The sequence below is a fragment of the Oncorhynchus masou genome, chromosome 29 (assembly GCF_036934945.1).
Source record: "Oncorhynchus masou masou isolate Uvic2021 chromosome 29, UVic_Omas_1.1, whole genome shotgun sequence".
Taxonomy (NCBI): domain Eukaryota; kingdom Metazoa; phylum Chordata; class Actinopteri; order Salmoniformes; family Salmonidae; genus Oncorhynchus; species Oncorhynchus masou.
The window spans coordinates 92,425,721-92,445,283 of NC_088240.1; the positions used below are offsets into that span (position 1 = coordinate 92,425,721).

At 44.0% G+C, this 19,563-nt stretch overlaps 1 protein-coding gene across 1 annotated transcript in view; it reads left to right on the forward strand.

Annotated features, from left to right (window-relative positions):
* Positions 1–19,563, forward strand: part of LOC135519841 (CUB and sushi domain-containing protein 3-like) — a 105,378-nt gene that overhangs the window by 46,272 nt on the left and 39,543 nt on the right. Inside the window, exons 5-8 of the mRNA XM_064945047.1 lie at positions 2,765–2,956; positions 10,799–10,925; positions 14,192–14,394; positions 18,085–18,276. Of these exons, the coding sequence (XP_064801119.1) occupies positions 2,765–2,956; positions 10,799–10,925; positions 14,192–14,394; positions 18,085–18,276 (714 nt within the window). The remainder of the gene's footprint in view (positions 1–2,764; positions 2,957–10,798; positions 10,926–14,191; positions 14,395–18,084; positions 18,277–19,563) is intronic.

Consider the following 19,563-nt stretch of genomic DNA (forward strand, 5'->3'; position numbering starts at 1 on the left):
GGTCTCTATGATGGTCTCCATAATGTGTTTTGTCTCGAGGATGGTCTCCATAATGGATGTGGTCTCGAGGACGGTCTCTATAATATGTTTGGTCTCGAGGATGGTCTCCATAATGTGTGTTGTCTCTAGGACGGTCTCCATAGTGTGTGTTGTCTCTATGATGGTCTCCATAATGTGTGGTCTCCAGGTGTGCAGCCATAATGTGAGCACGTGTGTCCTTGTGTCTGTCGTCTCTAGGATGGTCTCCATAATGTGTGTTGTCTCTAAGATGGTCTCCATAATGTGTGTTGTCTCTAGGATGGTCTCCATAATGTGTAGCCATAATGTGAGCACGTGTGTCCTTGTGTCTGTCGTCTCTAGGATGGTCTCCATAATGTGTGTTGTCTCTAAGATGGTCTCCATAATGTGTGTTGTCTCTAGGATGGTCTCCATAATGTGTGTTGTCTCTAGGATGGTCTCCATAATGTGTAGCCATAATGTGAGCACGTGTGTCCTTGTGTCTGTCGTCTCTAGGATGGTCTCCATAATGTGTGTTGTCTCTAAGATGGTCTCCATAATGTGTGTTGTCTCTAGGGTGGTCTCCATAATGTGTAGCCATAATGTGAGCACGTGTGTCCTTGTGTCTGTCGTCTCTAGGATGGTCCCCATAAAGTGTGTCGTCTCTAGGATGGTCTCCATAATGTGTGTTGTCTCGAGGATGGTCTCCATAATGCATGTGGTCTCTAGGACGGTCTCTATAATGTGTGTTGTCTCGAGGATGGTCTGCATAATGTAGGTGGTCTCTAGGATGGTCTCCATAATGTGTGTTGTCTCTAGGATGGTCTCCATAATGTGTGTTGTCTCTAGGATGGTCTCCATAATGTGTGTTGTCTCTAGGATGGTCTCCATAATGTGTAGCCATAATGTGAGCACGTGTGTCCTTGTGTCTGTCGTCTCTAGGATGGTCTCCATAATGTGTGTTGTCTCTAGGATGGTCCCCATAAAGTGTGTTGTCTCGAGGATGGTCTCTATAAAGTGTGTTGTCTCTAGGATGGTCTGCATAATGTAGGTGGTCTCTAGGATGGTCTCCATAATGTGTGTTATCTCGATGATGGTCTCCATAATGTATGTAGTCTCTAGGATGGTCTCCATAATGTATGTGGTCTCTAGGATGGTCTCCATAATGTATGTGGTCTCTAGGATGGTCTCCATAATGTATGTGGTCTCTAGGATGGTCTCCATAATGTATGTGGTCTCTAGGATGGTCTCCATAATGTATGTGGTCTCTAGGAAGGTCTCCATAATGTATGTGGTCTCTAGGATGGTCTCCATAATGTATGTGGTCTCTAGGATGGTCTCCATAATGTATGTGGTCTCTAGGATGGTCTCCATAATGTATGTGGTCTCTAGGATGGTCTCCATAATGTATGTGGTCTCTAGGAAGGTCTCCATAATGTGTGCGGTCTCTAGGATGGTTGTTACGCACGCCTCTATGAAGAGGGAACGCAACACCCTGCTACAACTAAACTCTCCGTGAAGTGAAAAAGGTCTGGACTGTAGGTGCAAGAAAGAATGACAACAGGCAGAACGTGGTACCGTTTACCAGGACTTTATTCCTTCACACGGTAATATGGGGAAAAGGGGCTGGACGGAACCAAAGCAAAGAAAGTAAATCTCAAAGCCCCCCCCTCTCCGATCTTACCTGCCTACCCACTACTTACCTAATTTAGCACCACCTGGTGCCCTAACCAAAATACAAGGGGGTGGTCTGCCCAGGTCTTACCTAGTGTGCCTAGACAGCGAATATGCTACGGGTATATGTATGCCCGCGGGCCTCTTGCCTAAGCACTCCCTAGGTGCCTTCCCCTTCCCCCCTGGGAACAAATGAAACAGAATATTAAACAATTTCACAAACAAACTAAGAAACAAAGGACATCAAATAAGCTCTATCTGAGCAACAAACTCACAAAACATACCAACTCTCAGCCCAGTAAATCTCTAGCAAAATCTCTAGCAAAATCTCTCTAGTAAAATCTCTGCAATGACCTCCCAGAAAAATCTCTCTCTTCTGAACAGAACACTGGCATTTATATAACTTCAGATTGAATGGGTAATTGGAGACAGCTGCGTCTTGACGAGGGGGCGGGGTCAGCTCTCCAATTAGCCATGGAGTCGACCAATCAGCTGCTTGAGGGATTTCAGGAAGCCATTTCCTGAAATAAACACATGCAAATACACAAACTACAACACATAAACTGGGGAACGTAACAATGGTCTCCATAATGTGTGTGGTCTCTCGGACAGTCTCTATAATGTGTGTGGTCTCCAGGACAGTCTCTATAATGTGTGTTGTGTTCGGACGGTCTCTATAATGTGTGATGTCTCTAGGACGGTCTCTATAATAGTTGTTGTCTCTAGGAAGGTCTCCATGATATGTGTGGTCTCTAGGATGGTCTCTATAATGTGTGTGGTCTCTAGGACAGTTTCTATAATGTGTGTGGTCTCTAGGATGGTCTCTATAATGTGTGTGGTCTCTAGGACGGTCTCTATAATGTGTGTGGTCTCTAGGATGGTCTTTATAATGTGTGTGGTCTCCAGGATGGTCCCCATAATGTGTGTGGTCTCTAGGACGGTCTCTATAATGCGTGTTGTCTCTAGAACAGTCTCTATAATGTGTGTGGTCTCTAGGATGGTCTCCATAATGTCTGTCGTCTCTAGGACTCCATAATGATACAACCTGTTTTTCCCTCTTTGTCTTCTCCTCTACTCTATAACTCTCTGGCAGGTTTTGATCTGTCTCACTGCGAGGATCCCGGGGTGCCTCAGTTTGGGTTCAAAGTCAGCGACCAGGGGCACTTCGCTGGCAGTGCCATCACGTACGGCTGTGACCAAGGTTATTCCCTGCACGGAAGTGGCATACTCAAGTGCATGACCCGAGAGAGAAGAGCATGGGACAACCACCTCCCCTCATGCATAGGTAATCCTTCCTTGTCCCCCTCTTTCTTTCAATCTCTCTTCTCTCTCCATCTCTCTCTCTTTCTATCCATCTCCCTCCCTTCCTCTCTCTCTCTCTCCCTCTCTCTCTCCCTCTCTCTCTTCATCTCTCTCCATCTCTCTCCCTTTCTATCCATCTCTCATCTCTCTCTCTCTCTCTCTCTCTCTCTCTCTCTCTCCCAATCCATCTCCCTCCCTCCCTTCCTGTCTCTCTCTCTCTCTCTCTCGTTCTTTCTCTCTCATCTCTTTCTTTCTCTTTCTCTCTTTCAATCTCTCTCCTTCTCTCATCTCTTTCTTTCTCTTTCTCTCTCATCTCTTTCTTTCTCTTTCTCTCTTTCAATCTCTCTCATTCTCTCTCATCTCTTTCTTTCTCTTTCTCTCTTTCAATCTCTCTTTCTTTCTCTCTTTCAATCTCTCTCTCTCTCTCTTTCAATCTCTCTCTCTCTTTCAATCTCTCTCTCTTTCAATCTCTCTCTCTTTCAATCTCTCTCTCTCTTTCAATCTCTCTCTCTTTCAATCTCTCTCTCTCTCTCTCTCTCTCTCTCTCTCTCTCTCTCTCTCTCTCTCCCTCCCTGCATCCTTTCTCTGGCAGCCCATATTAGTATACAGTCCAATCAGACTGTCAACATTGCTGAGCTCAGTGTTAATCTCAGGGATTTAGTCCTACATGATTTCCACTTAATTGGACTGTTGGAAAAACGTTCCGCTTTTCATTTAGTTGGAGAAGACAAATAGCTCTCATGTTTTGTTCAGAATAATTGATCCTTGAGAATGGGGGTGATGCCGCTGATTCTTTATGTTAAGTGGTCTTGATGCCAGATAATTATTTATGTTAACAGGTCTTGATGCCAGTTGGATCTTTATGTTAAGTGGCCTTGATGCCAGCTGATTCTTTATGTAAAATGGTCTTGATGCCAGTTGGTTCTTTATGTTAAATGGTCTTGATGCCAGCCACTGTAACGGCGTTCTTCGTTTGTTGAAAGAGAGTCGGACCGAAATGCAGCGTGGTGGTTACTCATGTCTTTAATGTAGAAGATAGCGATACATGAAATAACTTAAATAAATACAAAACAACAAACGGAACGTGAAAACTAATTACAGCCTATCTGGTGAACACTACACAGAGACAGGAACAATCACCCATGAAATACAAAGTGAAACCCAGGCTACCTAAATACGGTTCCCAATCAGAGACAACGAGAATCACCTGACTCTGATTGAGAACCGCCTCAAGCAGCCAAACCTATGCAACACCCCTACTCAGCCGCAATCCCAATAACTACAAAACCCCAATACGAAATACAACAACATAAACCCATGTCACACCCTGGCCTGACCAACTAATTAAGGAAAACACAAAATACTAAGACCAAGGCGTGACAGCCACGTTAAGTAAGAGCATTGTGCTGTATTGTAGTGTAGTGATTTAAAATAATTAACTCATCACATTGTATTATTTATTTCATTTTGAATGATTGAAAACATTTAAATGTCTCTTTTTGTTAGTCGCTCATTGATTAATGCACGTCTCTCCAAATCATCTGTTTTATTCAATGTTTTGTCCGTTTCCATCCTTTCCATCAGTGATCAGTGTCACATGTTTAGATTCCTGCAATTGGTTTCAGTCCATTGCGAAGGCAAGGAGGAAGGCAAGGAGGACAAACCACTGAAGTTATTCATTAGCTTGAATCTATCAGGTGTAGAGAAGCTGTGTATCAGCGGTGTTTTGTGCTGATAGATTATGGTATAAAATGGACATAAACATTCGGCAGGTGTAGAGAAGCTGTGTATCAGCAGTGTTTTGTGCTGATAGATTATGGTATAAAATGGACGTAAACATTCGGCAGGTGTAGAGAAGCTGTGTATCAGCGGTGTTTTGTGCCGATAGATTATGGTATAAAATGGACGTAAACATTCGGCAGGTGTAGAGAAGCTGTGTATCAGCAGTGTTTTGTGCTGATAGATTATGGTAAAAAATGGACATAAACATTCGGCAGGTGTAGCTACAGAGTGGCTGCATAAATGCCACGGAGTCTTGGTTTCTCTATTTAACATGTATTTATTCAGGAACATCTCCTGTGAGCTACTACTGTATTCTTTTGTATGCAGTGTTTTGGTTTGTTAAACAGTGGCTGGTCCTAAAGAGCTGGAGTTAACACTTTACTGATACGAAGTCTATTATTCATCGTGAATAAGAAATCCTTTTCAACAGGGACAGAGAGTTTAGTGTATGTAAAACAGAGAGAGAGAGAGAAAGAGAGAGAGAGGGAGAGAGAGACACAGAGACACAGAGACACAGAGAGAGAGACACAGAGAGAGAGACACAGAGAGAGAGACACAGAGAGAGAGAGACACACAGAGAGAGAGAGAGAGACACACAGAGAGAGAGAGAGACACACAGAGAGAGAGAGAGACACAGAGAGACACAGAGAGAGAGAGACACAGAGAGACACAGAGAGAGAGAGCGAGAGACAGAGAGACACACAGAGAGAGAGAGAGAGACACAGAGAGACACAGAGAGAGAGACACAGAGAGACACAGAGAGAGAGAGACACAGAGAGAGAGAGAGAGAGAGACACAGAGAGACACAGAGAGAGAGAGAGACACAGAGAGACACAGAGAGAGAGAGAGAGAGACACAGAGAGACACAGAGAGAGTGACAGAGAGACACACAGAGAGAGAGAGAGACAGAGAGACACAGAGAGACAGAGAGACACAGAGAGAGAGAGAGACACAGAGAGAGAGAGAGACACAGAGAGACACAGAGAGAGAGAGAGACACAGAGAGACACAGAGAGAGAGAGACACAGAGAGAGAGAGAGAGAGACACACAGAGAGGGAGAGAGAGAGACAGAGACGAGAGAGATAGAGACGAGAGAGAGTGAGAGAGCATACAGAAAGACAGTAGAGGATTCTTGCGTATGCAGTGTTTTGGTTGTTAAACAGTGTCTGGCCTAAAGAGCAGGAGCTAACACAGTTTTAACAGGGAGTATTTTATCCATCTTGAATAACAAATCATTTTCAACAGGTACAGAGAGTTTATTGTATGTAAAACAGAGAGAGAGAGAGAGAGAGAGAGAGAGAGAGAGAGAGAGAGAGAGAGAGACAGAGAGACAGACTGCTAATTATCAACATCCAGAAAAGAGCTGTTAAATTCTACAACCACCTAAAAGGAAGTGATTCCCAAACCTTCCATAACAAAGCCATCACCTACAGAGAGATGAACCTGGAGAAGAGTCCCCTAAGCAAGCGGGTCCTGGGGCTCTGTTCACAAACACAAACAGACCCCACAGAGCCTCAGGACAGCAACACAATTAGACCCAACCAAATCACGAGAAAACAATAAGATGATTACTTGACAAATTGGAAAGAATTTACACAAAAAAAACAGAGCAAACTGGAATGCTATTTGGCCCTAAACAGAGAGTAGAGTACCTGACCACTGTGACTGACCCAAAATTAAGGAAAGCTTTGACTATGTACAGACTCAGCGAGCATAGCCTTGCTATTGAGAAAGGCCACCGGAGGCAGACCTGGCTCCCAAGAGAAGACAGGCTATGTGCCCACCACCCACAAACTGATTTGATAAACTCCCTTATCTGCTGGGTGAAATACCACAGTGTGACATCACAGCAGCAAGACCTTGTTGCCACAAGAAAAGGTCAACCAGTGAAGAACAAACACCATTGTAAATACAACCCATATTTATGTTTCTTTTTTTTCCCTTTTGTACTTTAACTATTTGCACATCATTACCACTTTGTACATAGACATGTCTTTATTATTTCGGAACATTTGTGAGTGTAATGTTTTACTGTACATTTTTTATTAATTATATCACTTCTGTTTATTATCTATTTCACTTGCTTTGGCAATGTAAACATATGTTTCCTATGCCAATAAAGCCCCTTAAATTGAAATTGAGAGAGAGAGAGAAACACGAGAGAGATTGAGAAACACGAGAGAGATTGAGAAACACGAGAGAGAGGTAAACACGAGAGAGAGGGAAACATGAGAGAGAGAGAGAGAGAGAGGGAGAGAAAGAGAAACACGAGAGAGAGGGAAACATGAGAGAGAGAAACACGAGAGAGAGAGAAACATGAGAGAGAGGGAAACATGAGAGCGAAAGAGAGAGAAACACGAGAGAGAGAGAGACAGAGAGAAACACGAGAGAGAGAGAAACACGAGAGAGAGAGAGAGAGAGAGAGAGAGAGAGAGAGAGAGGGAAACATGAGAGAGAGAAACATGAGAGAGAGGGAAACATGAGAGAGAGAGAGAGACACAAGAGAGAGAGAAACACGAGAGAGAGAGAAATATGAGAGAGAGAGAAACATGAGAGAGAAGGAAACATGAGAGCGAAAGAGAGAGAGAGAGAGAGAGAGTGAGAGAGAGAGAGAAACACGAGAGAGAGGGAAACATGAGAGAGAGGGAAACATGAGAGCGAAAGAGAGAGAAACACAGAGAGAGAGAGAGAGAGAGAGAGAGAGAGAGAGAGAGAGAGAGAGAGAGAGAGAGAGAGAGAGAGAGAAAGAGAAAGAGAAAGAGAGGGAAACATGAGAGCGAAAGAGAGAGAAACACGAGAGAGAGAGAGAGAGAGAGAGAGACAGACAGAAAGAGAAATACGAGAGAGAGGGAAACATGAGAGAGAGAGAGAAACACGAGAGAGAGAGAAACATGTCGTTAGATTAGATAGATAGATAGATAGATATTGATGGCTGATAATAACCAGGACAATAGCTGAGATATTCAAATGTGCCGTGGTGAGTCTCTCCCACAGTCCAGGACCAGACACCTATATTTTCTGGACAGTCTTTTAAAGGTAACTCATGGTGCCATTAAGAGGCATAATTTAGGCGAAACACGTTTTTTGCATTTCTAAGTACTTTAGGTCCTCTGTTTACTCTACACCATTTCTAAGTACTTTAGGTCCTCTGTCGACTCCACACCATTTCTCAGTACTTTAGGTCCTCTGTCTACTCCACACCATTTCTCAGTACTTTAGGTCCTCTGTCTACTCCACACCATTTCTCAGTACTTTAGGTCCTCTGTCTACTCCACACCATTTCTCAGTACTTTAGGTCCTCTGTCTACTCCACACCATTTCTCAGTACTTTAGGTCCTCTGTCTACTCCACACCATTTCTCAGTACTTTAGGTCCTCTGTCGACTCCACACCATTTCTCAGTACTTTAGGTCCTCTGTTTACTCCACACCATTTCTCAGTACTTTAGGTCCTCTGTCTACTCCACACCATTTCTCAGTACTTTAGGTCCTCTGTCTACTCCACACCATTTCTCAGTACTTTAGGTCCTCTGTCTACTCCACACCATTTCTCAGAACTTTAGGTCCTCTGTCTCCTCCACACCATTTCTCAGTACTTTAGGTCCTCTGTCTACTCCACACCATTTCTCAGTACTTTAGGTCCTCTGTTTACTCCACACCATTTCTCAGTACTTTAGGTCCTCTGTTTACTCCACACCATTTCTCAGTACTTTAGGTCCTCTGTCTCCTCCACACCATTTCTCAGTACTTTAGGTCCTCTGTCTCCTCCACACCATTTCTCAGTACTTTAGGTCCTCTGTCTACTCCACACCATTTCTCAGTACTTTAGGTCCTCTGTCTACTCCACACCATTTCTCAGAACTTTAGGTCCTCTGTCTCCTCCACACCATTTCTCAGTACTTTAGGTCCTCTGTCTACTCCACACCATTTCTCAGTACTTTAGGTCCTCTGTCTCCTCCACACCATTTCTCAGTACTTTAGGTCCTCTGTCGACTACACACCATTTCTCACTACTTTAGGTCCTCTGTCGACTCCACACCATTTCTCAGTACTTTAGGTCCTCTGTTTACTCCACACCATTTCTCAGTACTTTAGGTCCTCTGTCGACTCCACACCATTTCTCAGTACTTTAGGTCCTCTGTCGACTCCACACCATTTCTCAGTACTTTAGGTCCTCAGTTTACTCCACACCATTTCTCAGTACTTTAGGTCCTCGGGTCTCCTCCACACCATTTCTAAGTACTTTAGGTCCTCTGTCGACTCCACACCATTTCTCAGTACTTTAGGTCCTCTGTCTACTCCACACCATTTCTCAGTACTTTAGGTCCTCTGTCTCCTCCACACCATTTCTCAGTACTTTAGGTCCTCTGTCTACTCCACACCATTTCTCAGTACTTTAGGTCCTCTGTTTACTCCACACCATTTCTCAGTACTTTAGGTCCTCTGTCTCCTCCACACCATTTCTCAGTACTTTAGGTCCTCTGTCTCCTCCACACCATTTCTCAGTACTTTAGGTCCTCTGTCTACTCCACACCATTTCTCAGAACTTTATGTCCTCTGTTTACTCCACACCATTTCTCAGTACTTTATGTCCTCTGTCAACTCCACACCATTTCTCAGTACTTTAGGTCCTCTGTCTCCTCCACACCATTTCTAAGTACTTTAGGTCCTCTGTCTACTCCACACCATTTCTCAGTACTTTAGGTCCTCTGTCTACTCCACACCATTTCTCAGTACTTTAGGTCCTCTGTCTACTCCACACCATTTCTCAGTACTTTAGGTCCTCTGTCTCCTCCACACCATTTCTCAGTACTTTAGGTCCTCTGTCTACTCCACACCATTTCTCAGTACTTTAGGTCCTCTGTCTACTCCACACCATTTCTCAGTACTTTAGGTCCTCTGTCTACTCCACACCATTTCTCAGTACTTTAGGTCCTCTGTCTCCTCCACACCATTTCTCAGTACTTTAGGTCCTCTGTCTCCTCCACACCATTTCTCAGTACTTTAGGTCCTCTGTCTCCTCCACACCATTTCTCAGTACTTTAGGTCCTCTGTCTCCTCCACACCATTTCTGAGTACTTTAGGTCCTCTGTCTACTCCACACCATTTCTCAGTACTTTAGGTCCTCTGTCTCCTCCACACCATTTCTCAGTACTTTAGGTCCTCTGTCGACTCCACACCATTTCTCAGAACTTTAGGTCCTCTGTCTCCTCCACACCATTTCTCAGTACTTTAGGTCCTCTGTTTACTCCACACCATTTCTCAGTACTTTAGGTCCTCTGTCTCCTCCACACCATTTCTAAGTACTTTAGGTCCTCTGTTTGCTCCACACCATTTCTCAGAACTTTAGGTCCTCTGTTTACTCCACACCATTTCTCAGTACTTTAGGTCCTCTGTCTCCTCCACACCATTTCTAAGTACTTTAGGTCCTCTGTTTACTCCACACCATTTCTCAGTACTTTAGGTCCTCTGTTGACTCCACACCATTTCTCAGAACTTTAGGTCCTCTGTCTACTCCACACCATTTCTCAGTACTTTAGGTCCTCTGTCTACTCCACACCATTTCTCAGTACTTTAGGTCCTCTGTCAACTCCACACCATTTCTCAGTACTTTAGGTCCTCTGTTTACTCCACACCATTTCTCAGTACTTTAGGTCCTCTGTCTACTCCACACCATTTCTCAGTACTTTAGGTCCTCTGTCTACTCCACACCATTGCATTGCCAGGTACAAGGAGAAAAGGGCTTTACTCCAGGATTTACTAAGCGCTAGTCATTTGTATTCAGATCTCGATTCTGTTTTTTTTTGTATTCTTCGCGTTGAATGACTGGGAATAGTCTGATTTGACAAGTCTGGCAGTTGTTTATGCATGTATTTCTTTAATACATTTTCCCTCAAGGGAACTGTTGTGTTCTTTAGATGTTGGATGTTGACAAGGTCGGATGACCTGTTAGTGACCTGTTTTTTGGTGTGTGTGTTTCTGTGTGTGTGTGTGTGTGTGTGTTTCTGTGTGTGTGTGTTTTTCTGTGTGTGTGTGTGCCTCCAGCGGAGTGTGGCGGTAGGTTCAAAGGTGAGTCTACAGGCCGCATCCTGTCTCCTGGATATCCCTTTCCTTACGACAACAACCTGCGCTGTACCTGGACCATCACTGTCAACTCTGGCAACATCGTCAGGTAGCTACTTCAAATATAGAATTGGAATCGGATATTAACTTTTTTTTAACCACAAAATGATTAGGTAAAATGGGGTACCCTTGTCTGGTACCATACAGAACCATTTCTATATTAATGTATTACAAAACAGTCCTGCTGTTGTTTCAGATAACATATTGTCAAATATTTACTTACTTTTATCATTAAATTATGATTGATAATGCACAGTTTGGTAATTGGCTTTGGAGGTATGTACGCATCAGAGTTTCCCTTAGCTGGTAATTGGCTTTGGAGGTATGTACGCATCAGAGTTTCCCTTAGCTGGTAATTGGCTTTGGAGGTATGTACGCATCAGAGTTTCCCTTAGCTGGTAATTGGCTTTGGAGGTATGTACGCATCAGAGTTTCCCTTAGCTGGTAATTGGCTTTGGAGGTATGTACGCATCAGAGTTTCCCTTAGCTGGTAATTGGCTTTGGAGGTATGTACGCATCAGAGTTTCCCTTAGCTGGTAATTGGCTTTGGAGGTATGTACGCATCAGAGTTTCCCTTAGCTGGTAATTGGCTTTGGGGGTATGTACGCATCAGAGTTTCCCTTAGCTGGTAATTGGCTTTGGAGGTATGTACGCATCAGAGTTTCCCTTAGCTGGTAATTGGCTTTGGAGGTATGTACACATCAGAGTTTCCTTAGCTGCTAAGTGGCTTTGGAGGTATGTACGCATCAGAGTTTCCCTTAGCTGGTAATTGGCTTTGGAGGTATGTACACATCAGAGTTTCCTTAGCTGGTAATTGGTTTGGAGGTATGTACACATCAGAGTTTCCTTAGCTGCTAAGTGGCTTTGGAGGTATGTACGCATCAGAGTTTCCCTTAGCTGGTAATTGGCTTTGGAGGTATGTACACATCAGAGTTTCCCTTAGCTGGTAATTGGCTTTGGAGGTATGTACGCATCAGAGTTTCCCTTAGCTGCTAATTGGCTTTGGAGGTATGTATGCATCAGAGTTTCCCTTAGCTGGTAATTGGCTTTGGAGGTATGTACGCATCAGAGTTTCCCTTAGCTGCTAATTGGCTTTGGAGGTATGTACGCATCAGAGTTTCCCTTAGCTGGTAATTGGCTTTGGAGGTAGGTACGCATCAGAGTTTCCCTTAGCTGGTAATTGGCTTTGGAGTTATGTACGCATCAGAGTTTCCCTTAGCTGGTCATTGGCTTTGGAGGTATGTACGCATCAGAGTTTCCCTTAGCTGGTAATTGGCTTTGGAGGTATGTACGCATCAGAGTTTCCGGTAATTGCCGGCTTTTGACCTGTAAAAAAATATGAAAAGCCGATAAATAAAACTGTTGCCAAATCGAGTGCAAGAAAAACAATCCCATTGCAAAACAATGCTTTTCATTCATTATAGTATAGATCAGTATAGTATAGATCAGTATTGTATAGATCAGTATAGTATAGATCAGTATAGTATAGATCAGTATAGTATAGATCATTATAGTATAGATCAGTATAGTATAGATCAGTATAGTATAGATCAGTATAGTATAGATCAGTATAGTATAGATCAGTATAGTATAGATCAGTCGATGTAAATACATTTGACGCCATGTTTACAGGTCTATAGGTTAATTTGCAATATTTTGTATAATTCGTGTGTATTTTTTTCGTAAGTCATCATGTCTCTTCTTTATCACATGAGCACAGCATACAGAGCCTGTTTTGAGCTGAATATCACAGACTTCTCCAGGTCCTGCAGCTCCTCAGCTCGTTGCTCCTGGTAATATCCTGTAGAAACACTCAGACAGTTATTTTATAAAGACTTCTCCAGGTCTTACAGCTCCTCAGCTCGTTGCTCCTGGTAATATCCTGTTGAAACACTCAGACAGTTATTTTATAAAGACTTCTCCAGGTCCTGCAGCTCCTCAGCTCGTTGCTCCTGGTAATATCCCACCATAGAAACACTCAGACAGTTATTTTATAAAGACTTCCTCATATGCTGTTGAAACCAACATTTCTTTCCTGTTCTATTGGTTTTTATATAAACATTTTTTTCAATTGTCCAGAAAGTCAAAGGCACAATTTTCAGTCATATTAGCAACCGGCAGGGTAGCCTAGTGGTTAGAGTGTAGAGGAGGCAGGGTAGCCTAGTGGTTAGAGTGTAGAGGAGGCAGGGTAGCCTAGTGGTTAGAGTGTAGAGGAGGCAGGGTAGCCTAGTGGTTAGAGTGTAGAGGAGGCAGGGTAGCCTAGTGGTTAGAGCGTTGGATTAGAAACTGGAAGGTTGCGAGTTCAAACCTGCGAGCTTAGAAGATACAAATCTGTCGTTCTGCCCCTGAACAGGCAGTTAACCCACTGTTCCTAGGCAGTCATTGTAAAATAATAATAATATTTATTCTTAACTGACTTGCCTGGTTAAAGAAAGGTAAAAAAAAACTGTCTTAGTTGATGCGTCTTTAGATTCCCCACCTCTTTCTAAGTTTCTAACTCACATCTCTGTCACATTTGAAACCGTTCACATCAGGATGCAATGTTTAGAATGGTGTTTTCCCATCGAATTGCATTTTGGGAAAATGTTTGAAAGTGATGTTTTATTGGGCAGCTTTCATTACAGGAAGTTACACGTTCTATGAAGATGAATTACCATAATCTAAATATGATTTCTGCCAGTCTGAGCACCGTGAGGTAGACACCCTGATGGGTTACGCAAACCAAATGGTTATGGGTCAGATAATTTACTAAAAATGGCCGTTAAATTAAAATATTCCTAGTCATCTTGTCCGGCGGCACATTTTGCATAACGAAAACCCTGGTACTCATCTACCTTTTTTACCATCAAATGAAAAAGAAGAAAAGAAAAACGGGGCTTCCTTCTCTGGTATCTCGCATATCAATGTGTTACAAAACATAGCCTTCTGCATTTCCAGATATTGTTAATGCTTACTCAGAACCATGTAATTAAAGATTCAGAATCCACAGTTGGTGACTGCCTGTAGAGGTACTGTAGGTTCTCTAATCATTTCGGTCGCTGCCTGACTGTGGAGCTGGTTTGTCCAATCAGATCCCAATCCTTCCCAACTAGCCCTCCAGTTCCTGGCACCAGTCGAAGGGAAGATGTGAATAGTTTTCAGATGGTTTGTCCTGCCAAACACTTGGTGATAGAGTAAACAGAAAATGCACACAACCTCAAGCAAATACAGATTATGAATAATGTGAATAATTTCTGATTTGAAATTGGTGTTGTCTTGGCCAAAATCTGGTTTGTTTAAAAAAAATCCCTTTTATTACATCCCATCCTCCCTAAGCCTCCAGTTCCTGGCGTTCGACACAGAGGCATCTCACGACATCCTGGAGGTTTGGGACGGACCGGCAGAAAATGAGATGTCTCTGAGGGAGCTGTCCGGCTCCCTGCTCCCCGAGGGGATACACAGCACCCTCAACGTCGTCACAGTTCAGTTCCAGACTGACTTCTACATCACCAAGTCTGGCTTCGCCATCGACTTCTCAAGTGGGTGTTTCAAGAAAAATACCTTTCCGTTTCTTGAGTGACAAGAAAGAAGAGCATTTATTGATTCTATTTACTTTCAACTCTGTAATCATTTTGTCTCATATGAACTGGGAAGCTAACGGGTCTCATATCAGCTGGGAAGCTAACGGGTCTCATATGAACTGGGAAGCTAACTGGTCTCATATGAACTGGGATGCTAACTGGTCTCATATGAACTGGGAAGCTAACTGGTCTCATATCAACTGGGAAGCTAACGGGTCTCATGTGAACTGGGAAGCTAACGGGTCTCATATGAACTGGGAAGCTAACGGGTCTCATATGAACTGGGAAGCTAACGGGTCTCATGTGAACTGGGAAGCTAACGGGTCTCATATGAACTGGGAAGCTAACGGGTCTCATATGAACTGGGAAGCTAACGGGTCTCATGTGAACTGGGAAGCTAACTGGTCTCATATGAACTGGGAAACTAACGGGTAAAATGTGAACTGGGAAGCTAACGGGTCTCATATGAACTGGGAAGCTAACGGGTCTCATATGAACATGGAAGCTAACAGGTCTCATATGAACTGGGAAGCTAACGGGTCTCATATGAACTGGGAAGCTAATGGGTCTCATATCAACTGGGAAGCTAACGGGTCTCATATGAACTGGGAAGCTAACGGGTCTCATGTGAACTGGGAAGCTAACGGGTCTCATATGAACTGGGAAGCTAACTGGTCTCATATGAACATGGAAGCTAACAGGTCTCATGAACTGGGAAGCTAACGGGTCTCATATGAACTGGGAAGCTAACTGGTCTCATATCAACTGGGAAGCTAACGGGTCTCATGTGAACTGGGAAGCTAACGGGTCTCATATGAACTGGGAAGCTAACGGGTCTCATATGAACTGGGAAGCTAACGGGTCTCATGTGAACTGGGAAGCTAACGGGTCTCATATGAACTGGGAAGCTAACGGGTCTCATATGAACTGGGAAGCTAACGGGTCTCATGTGAACTGGGAAGCTAACTGGTCTCATATGAACTGGGAAACTAACGGGTAAAATGTGAACTGGGAAGCTAACGGGTCTCATATGAACTGGGAAGCTAACGGGTCTCATATGAACATGGAAGCTAACAGGTCTCATATGAACTGGGAAGCTAACGGGTCTCATATGAACTGGGAAGCTAACGGGTCTCATATCAACTGGGAAGCTAACGGGTCTCATATGAACTGGGAAGCTAACGGGTAAAATGTGAACTGGGAAGCTAACGGGTCTCATATGAACTGGGAAGCTAACGGGTCTCATATGAACTGGGAAGCTACTGGGTCTCATATGAACTGGGAAGCTAACGGGTCTCATATGAACATGGAAGCTAACAGGTCTCATGAACTGGGAAGCTAACGGGTCTCATATGAACTGGGAAGCTAACTGGTCTCATATCAGCTGGGAAGCTAACGGGTCTCATATGAACTGGGAAGCTAATGGGTCTCATATGAACTGGGAAGCTAACTGGTCTCATATGAACATGGAAGCTAACAGGTCTCATATAAACTGGGAAGCTAACAGGTCTCATATGAACTGGGAAGCTAACGGGTCTCATATGAACTGGGAAGCTAACGGGTCTCATATGAACTGGGAAGCTAACTGGTCTCATATCAGCTGGGAAGCTAACGGGTCTCATATGAACATGGAAGCTAACAGGTCTCATGAACTGGGAAGCTAACGGGTCTCATATGAACTGGGAAGCTAACTGGTCTCATATCAGCTGGGAAGCTAACGGGTCTCGTATGAACTGGGAAGCTAATGGGTCTCATATGAACTGGGAAGCTAACTGGTCTCATATGAACATGGAAGCTAACAGGTCTCATATAAACTGGGAAGCTAACAGGTCTCATATGAACTGGGAAGCTAACGGGTCTCATATGAACTGGGAAGCTAACGGGTCTCATATGAACTGGGAAGCTAACTGGTCTCATATCAGCTGGGAAGCTAACGGGTCTCATATGAACTGGGAAGCTAACGGGTCTCATATGAACTGGGAAGCTAACGGGTCTCATATGAACTGGGAAGCTAACGGGTCTCATATGAACTGGGAAGCTAACGGGTCTCATATCAACTGGGAAGCTAACGGGTCTCATGTGAACTGGGAAGCTAACGGGTCTCATATGAACTGGGATGCTAACGGGTCTCATATGAACTGGGAAGCTAACGGGTCTCATGTGAACTGGGAAGCTAACGGGTCTCATATGAACTGGGAAGCTAACTGGTCTCATATCAACTGGGAAGCTAACGGGTCTCATGTGAACTGGGAAGCTAACGGGTCTCATATGAACTGGGAAGCTAACGGGTCTCATATGAACTGGGAAGCTAACGGGTCTCATGCGAACTGGGAAGCTAACGGGTCTCATGCGAACTGGGAAGCTAACGGGTCTCATATGAACTGGGAAGCTAACGGGTCTCATGTGAACTGGGAAGCTAACGGGTCTCATGTGAACTGGGAAGCTAACTGGTCTCATATGAACTGGGAAACTAACGGGTAAAATGTGAACTGGGAAGCTAACGGGTCTCATATGAACTGGGAAGCTAGCGGGTCTCATATGAACATGGAAGCTAACGGTTCTCATATGAACTGGGAAGCTAACGGGTCTCATATGAACTGGGAAGCTAACGGGTCTCATATCAACTGGGAAGCTAACGGGTCTCATATGAACTGGGAAGCTAACGGGTAAAATGTGAACTGGGAAGCTAACGGGTCTCATATGAACTGGGAAGCTAACGGGTCTCATATGAACTGGGAAGCTAACGGGTCTCATATGAACTGGGAAGCTAACGGGTCTCATATGAACTGGGAAGCTAACGGGTCTCATATGAACATGGAAGCTAACAGTTCTCATATGAACTGGGAAGCTAACGGGTCTCATATGAACTGGGAAGCTAACGGGTCTCATATGAACTGGGAAGCTAACGGGTCTCATATGAACATGGAAGCTAACAGGTCTCATATGAACTGGGAAGCTAACGGGTCTCATATGAACTGGGAAGCTAACTGGTCTCATATCAGCTGGGAAGCTAACGGGTCTCATATGAACTGGGAAGCTAATGGGTCTCATATGAACTGGGAAGCTAACGGGTCTCATATGAACATGGAAGCTAACGGGTCTCATATGAACTGGGAAGCTAACAGGTCTCATATGAACTGGGAAGCTAACGGGTCTCATATGAACTGGGAAGCTAACAGGTCTCATATGAACTGGGAAGCTAACGGGTCTCATATGAACTGGGAAGCTAACTGGTCTCATATCAGCTGGGAAGCTAACGGGTCTCATATCAACTGGGAAGCTAACGGGTCTCATATGAACTGGGAAGCTAACAGGTCTCATATGAACTGGGAAGCTAACGGGTCTCATATGAACTGGGAAGCTAACGGGTCTCATATGAACTGGGAAGCTAACTGGTCTCATATGAACATGGAAGCTAACGGGTCTCATATCAACTGGGAAGCTAACGGGTCTCATATGAACTGGGAAGCTAACGGGTCTCATATGAACATGGAAGCTAACGGGTCTCATATGAACATGGAAGGTAACGGGTCTCATATGAACTGGGAAGCTAACGGGTCTCATATGAACATGGAAGCTAACGGGTCTCATCTGTCTGCTGTGTGTCCTTCAGCTGTTGTTAATGTCCTGTCTCCCGTGTGTCTCCAGGTTCAGTGGCGACAGCCTGCAGAGATCCCGGCCTGCCTATGAACGGCAGTCGTCACGGAGATGGGAGAGAACCTGATGACACGGTGACCTTCTCCTGTGATCCAGGATATGAGCTGCAGGGAGAGAGCAAGATCACCTGCATCCAAGTTGACAACAGATACTACTGGCAGCCCAGCCCTCCCAGCTGCATTGGTGAGGATGTACTACTGTACTGATCTATACTATACTGATCTATACTATACTATACTGATCTATACTATACTGCTCTATACTATACTATACTATACTGTACTATACTACTGGCAGCCCAGCCCTCCCAGCTGCCAGTTACTACTAGGAATATAACTGTGTTTATTCTGCGGAGCTTTCTGCAATAGTGGGGCTTTATAATGTCCTTTTTCAACCCTGTTTGGGTGGATATAACAGGGGTCAGTCTGTATAACAGGGGTCAGTCTGTATTAATGAAACACTACTGGGGATATAACAGGGGTCAGTCTGTATAACAGGGGCCAGTCTGTATTAATGAGACACTACTGGGGATATAACAGGGGTCAGTCTGTATAACAGGGGTCAGTCTGTATTAATGAGACACTACTGGGGATATAACAGGGGTCAGTCTGTATAACATGGGTCAGTCTGTATTAATGAAACACTACTGGGGATATAACAGGGGTCAGTCTGTATTAATGAAACACTACTGGGGATATAACAGGGGTCAGTCTGTATTAATGGGGTCAGTCTGTATAACAGGGGTCAGTCTGTATTAATGAAACACTACTGGGGATGTAACAGGGGTCAGTCTGTATTAATGAAACACTACTGGGGATATAACAGGGGTCAGTCTGTATAACAGGGGTCAGTCTGTATAACAGGGGTCAGTCTGTATTAATGAAACACTACTGGGGATATAACAGGGGTCAGTCTGTATAACATGGGTCAGTCTGTATTAATGGGGTCAGTCTGTATTAATGAAACACTACTGGGGATATAACAGGGGTCAGTCTGTATTAATGAAACACTACAGGGGATATAACAGGGGTCAGTCTGTATAACATGGGTCAGTCTGTATTAATGGGGTCAGTCTGTATTAATGAAACACTACTGGGGATATAACAGGGGGCAGTCTGTATTAATGAAACACTACTGGGGATATAACAGGGGTCAGTCTGTATAACAGGGGTCAGTCTGTATTAATGAAACACTACTGGGGATATAACAGGGGTCAGTCTGTATAAATGGGGTCAGTCTGTATTAATGAAACACTACTGGGGATATAACAGGGGTCAGTCTGTATTAATGAAACACCACTGGGGATATAACAGTGTTCAGTCTGTATAACAGGGGTCAGTCTGTATTAATGGGGTAAGTCTGTATTAATGAAACTACTGAGGATATAACAGGGGTCAGTCTGTATTTATGAAACACTACTGGGCATATAACAGGTGTCAGTCTGTATAACAGGGGTCAGTCTGTATTAAT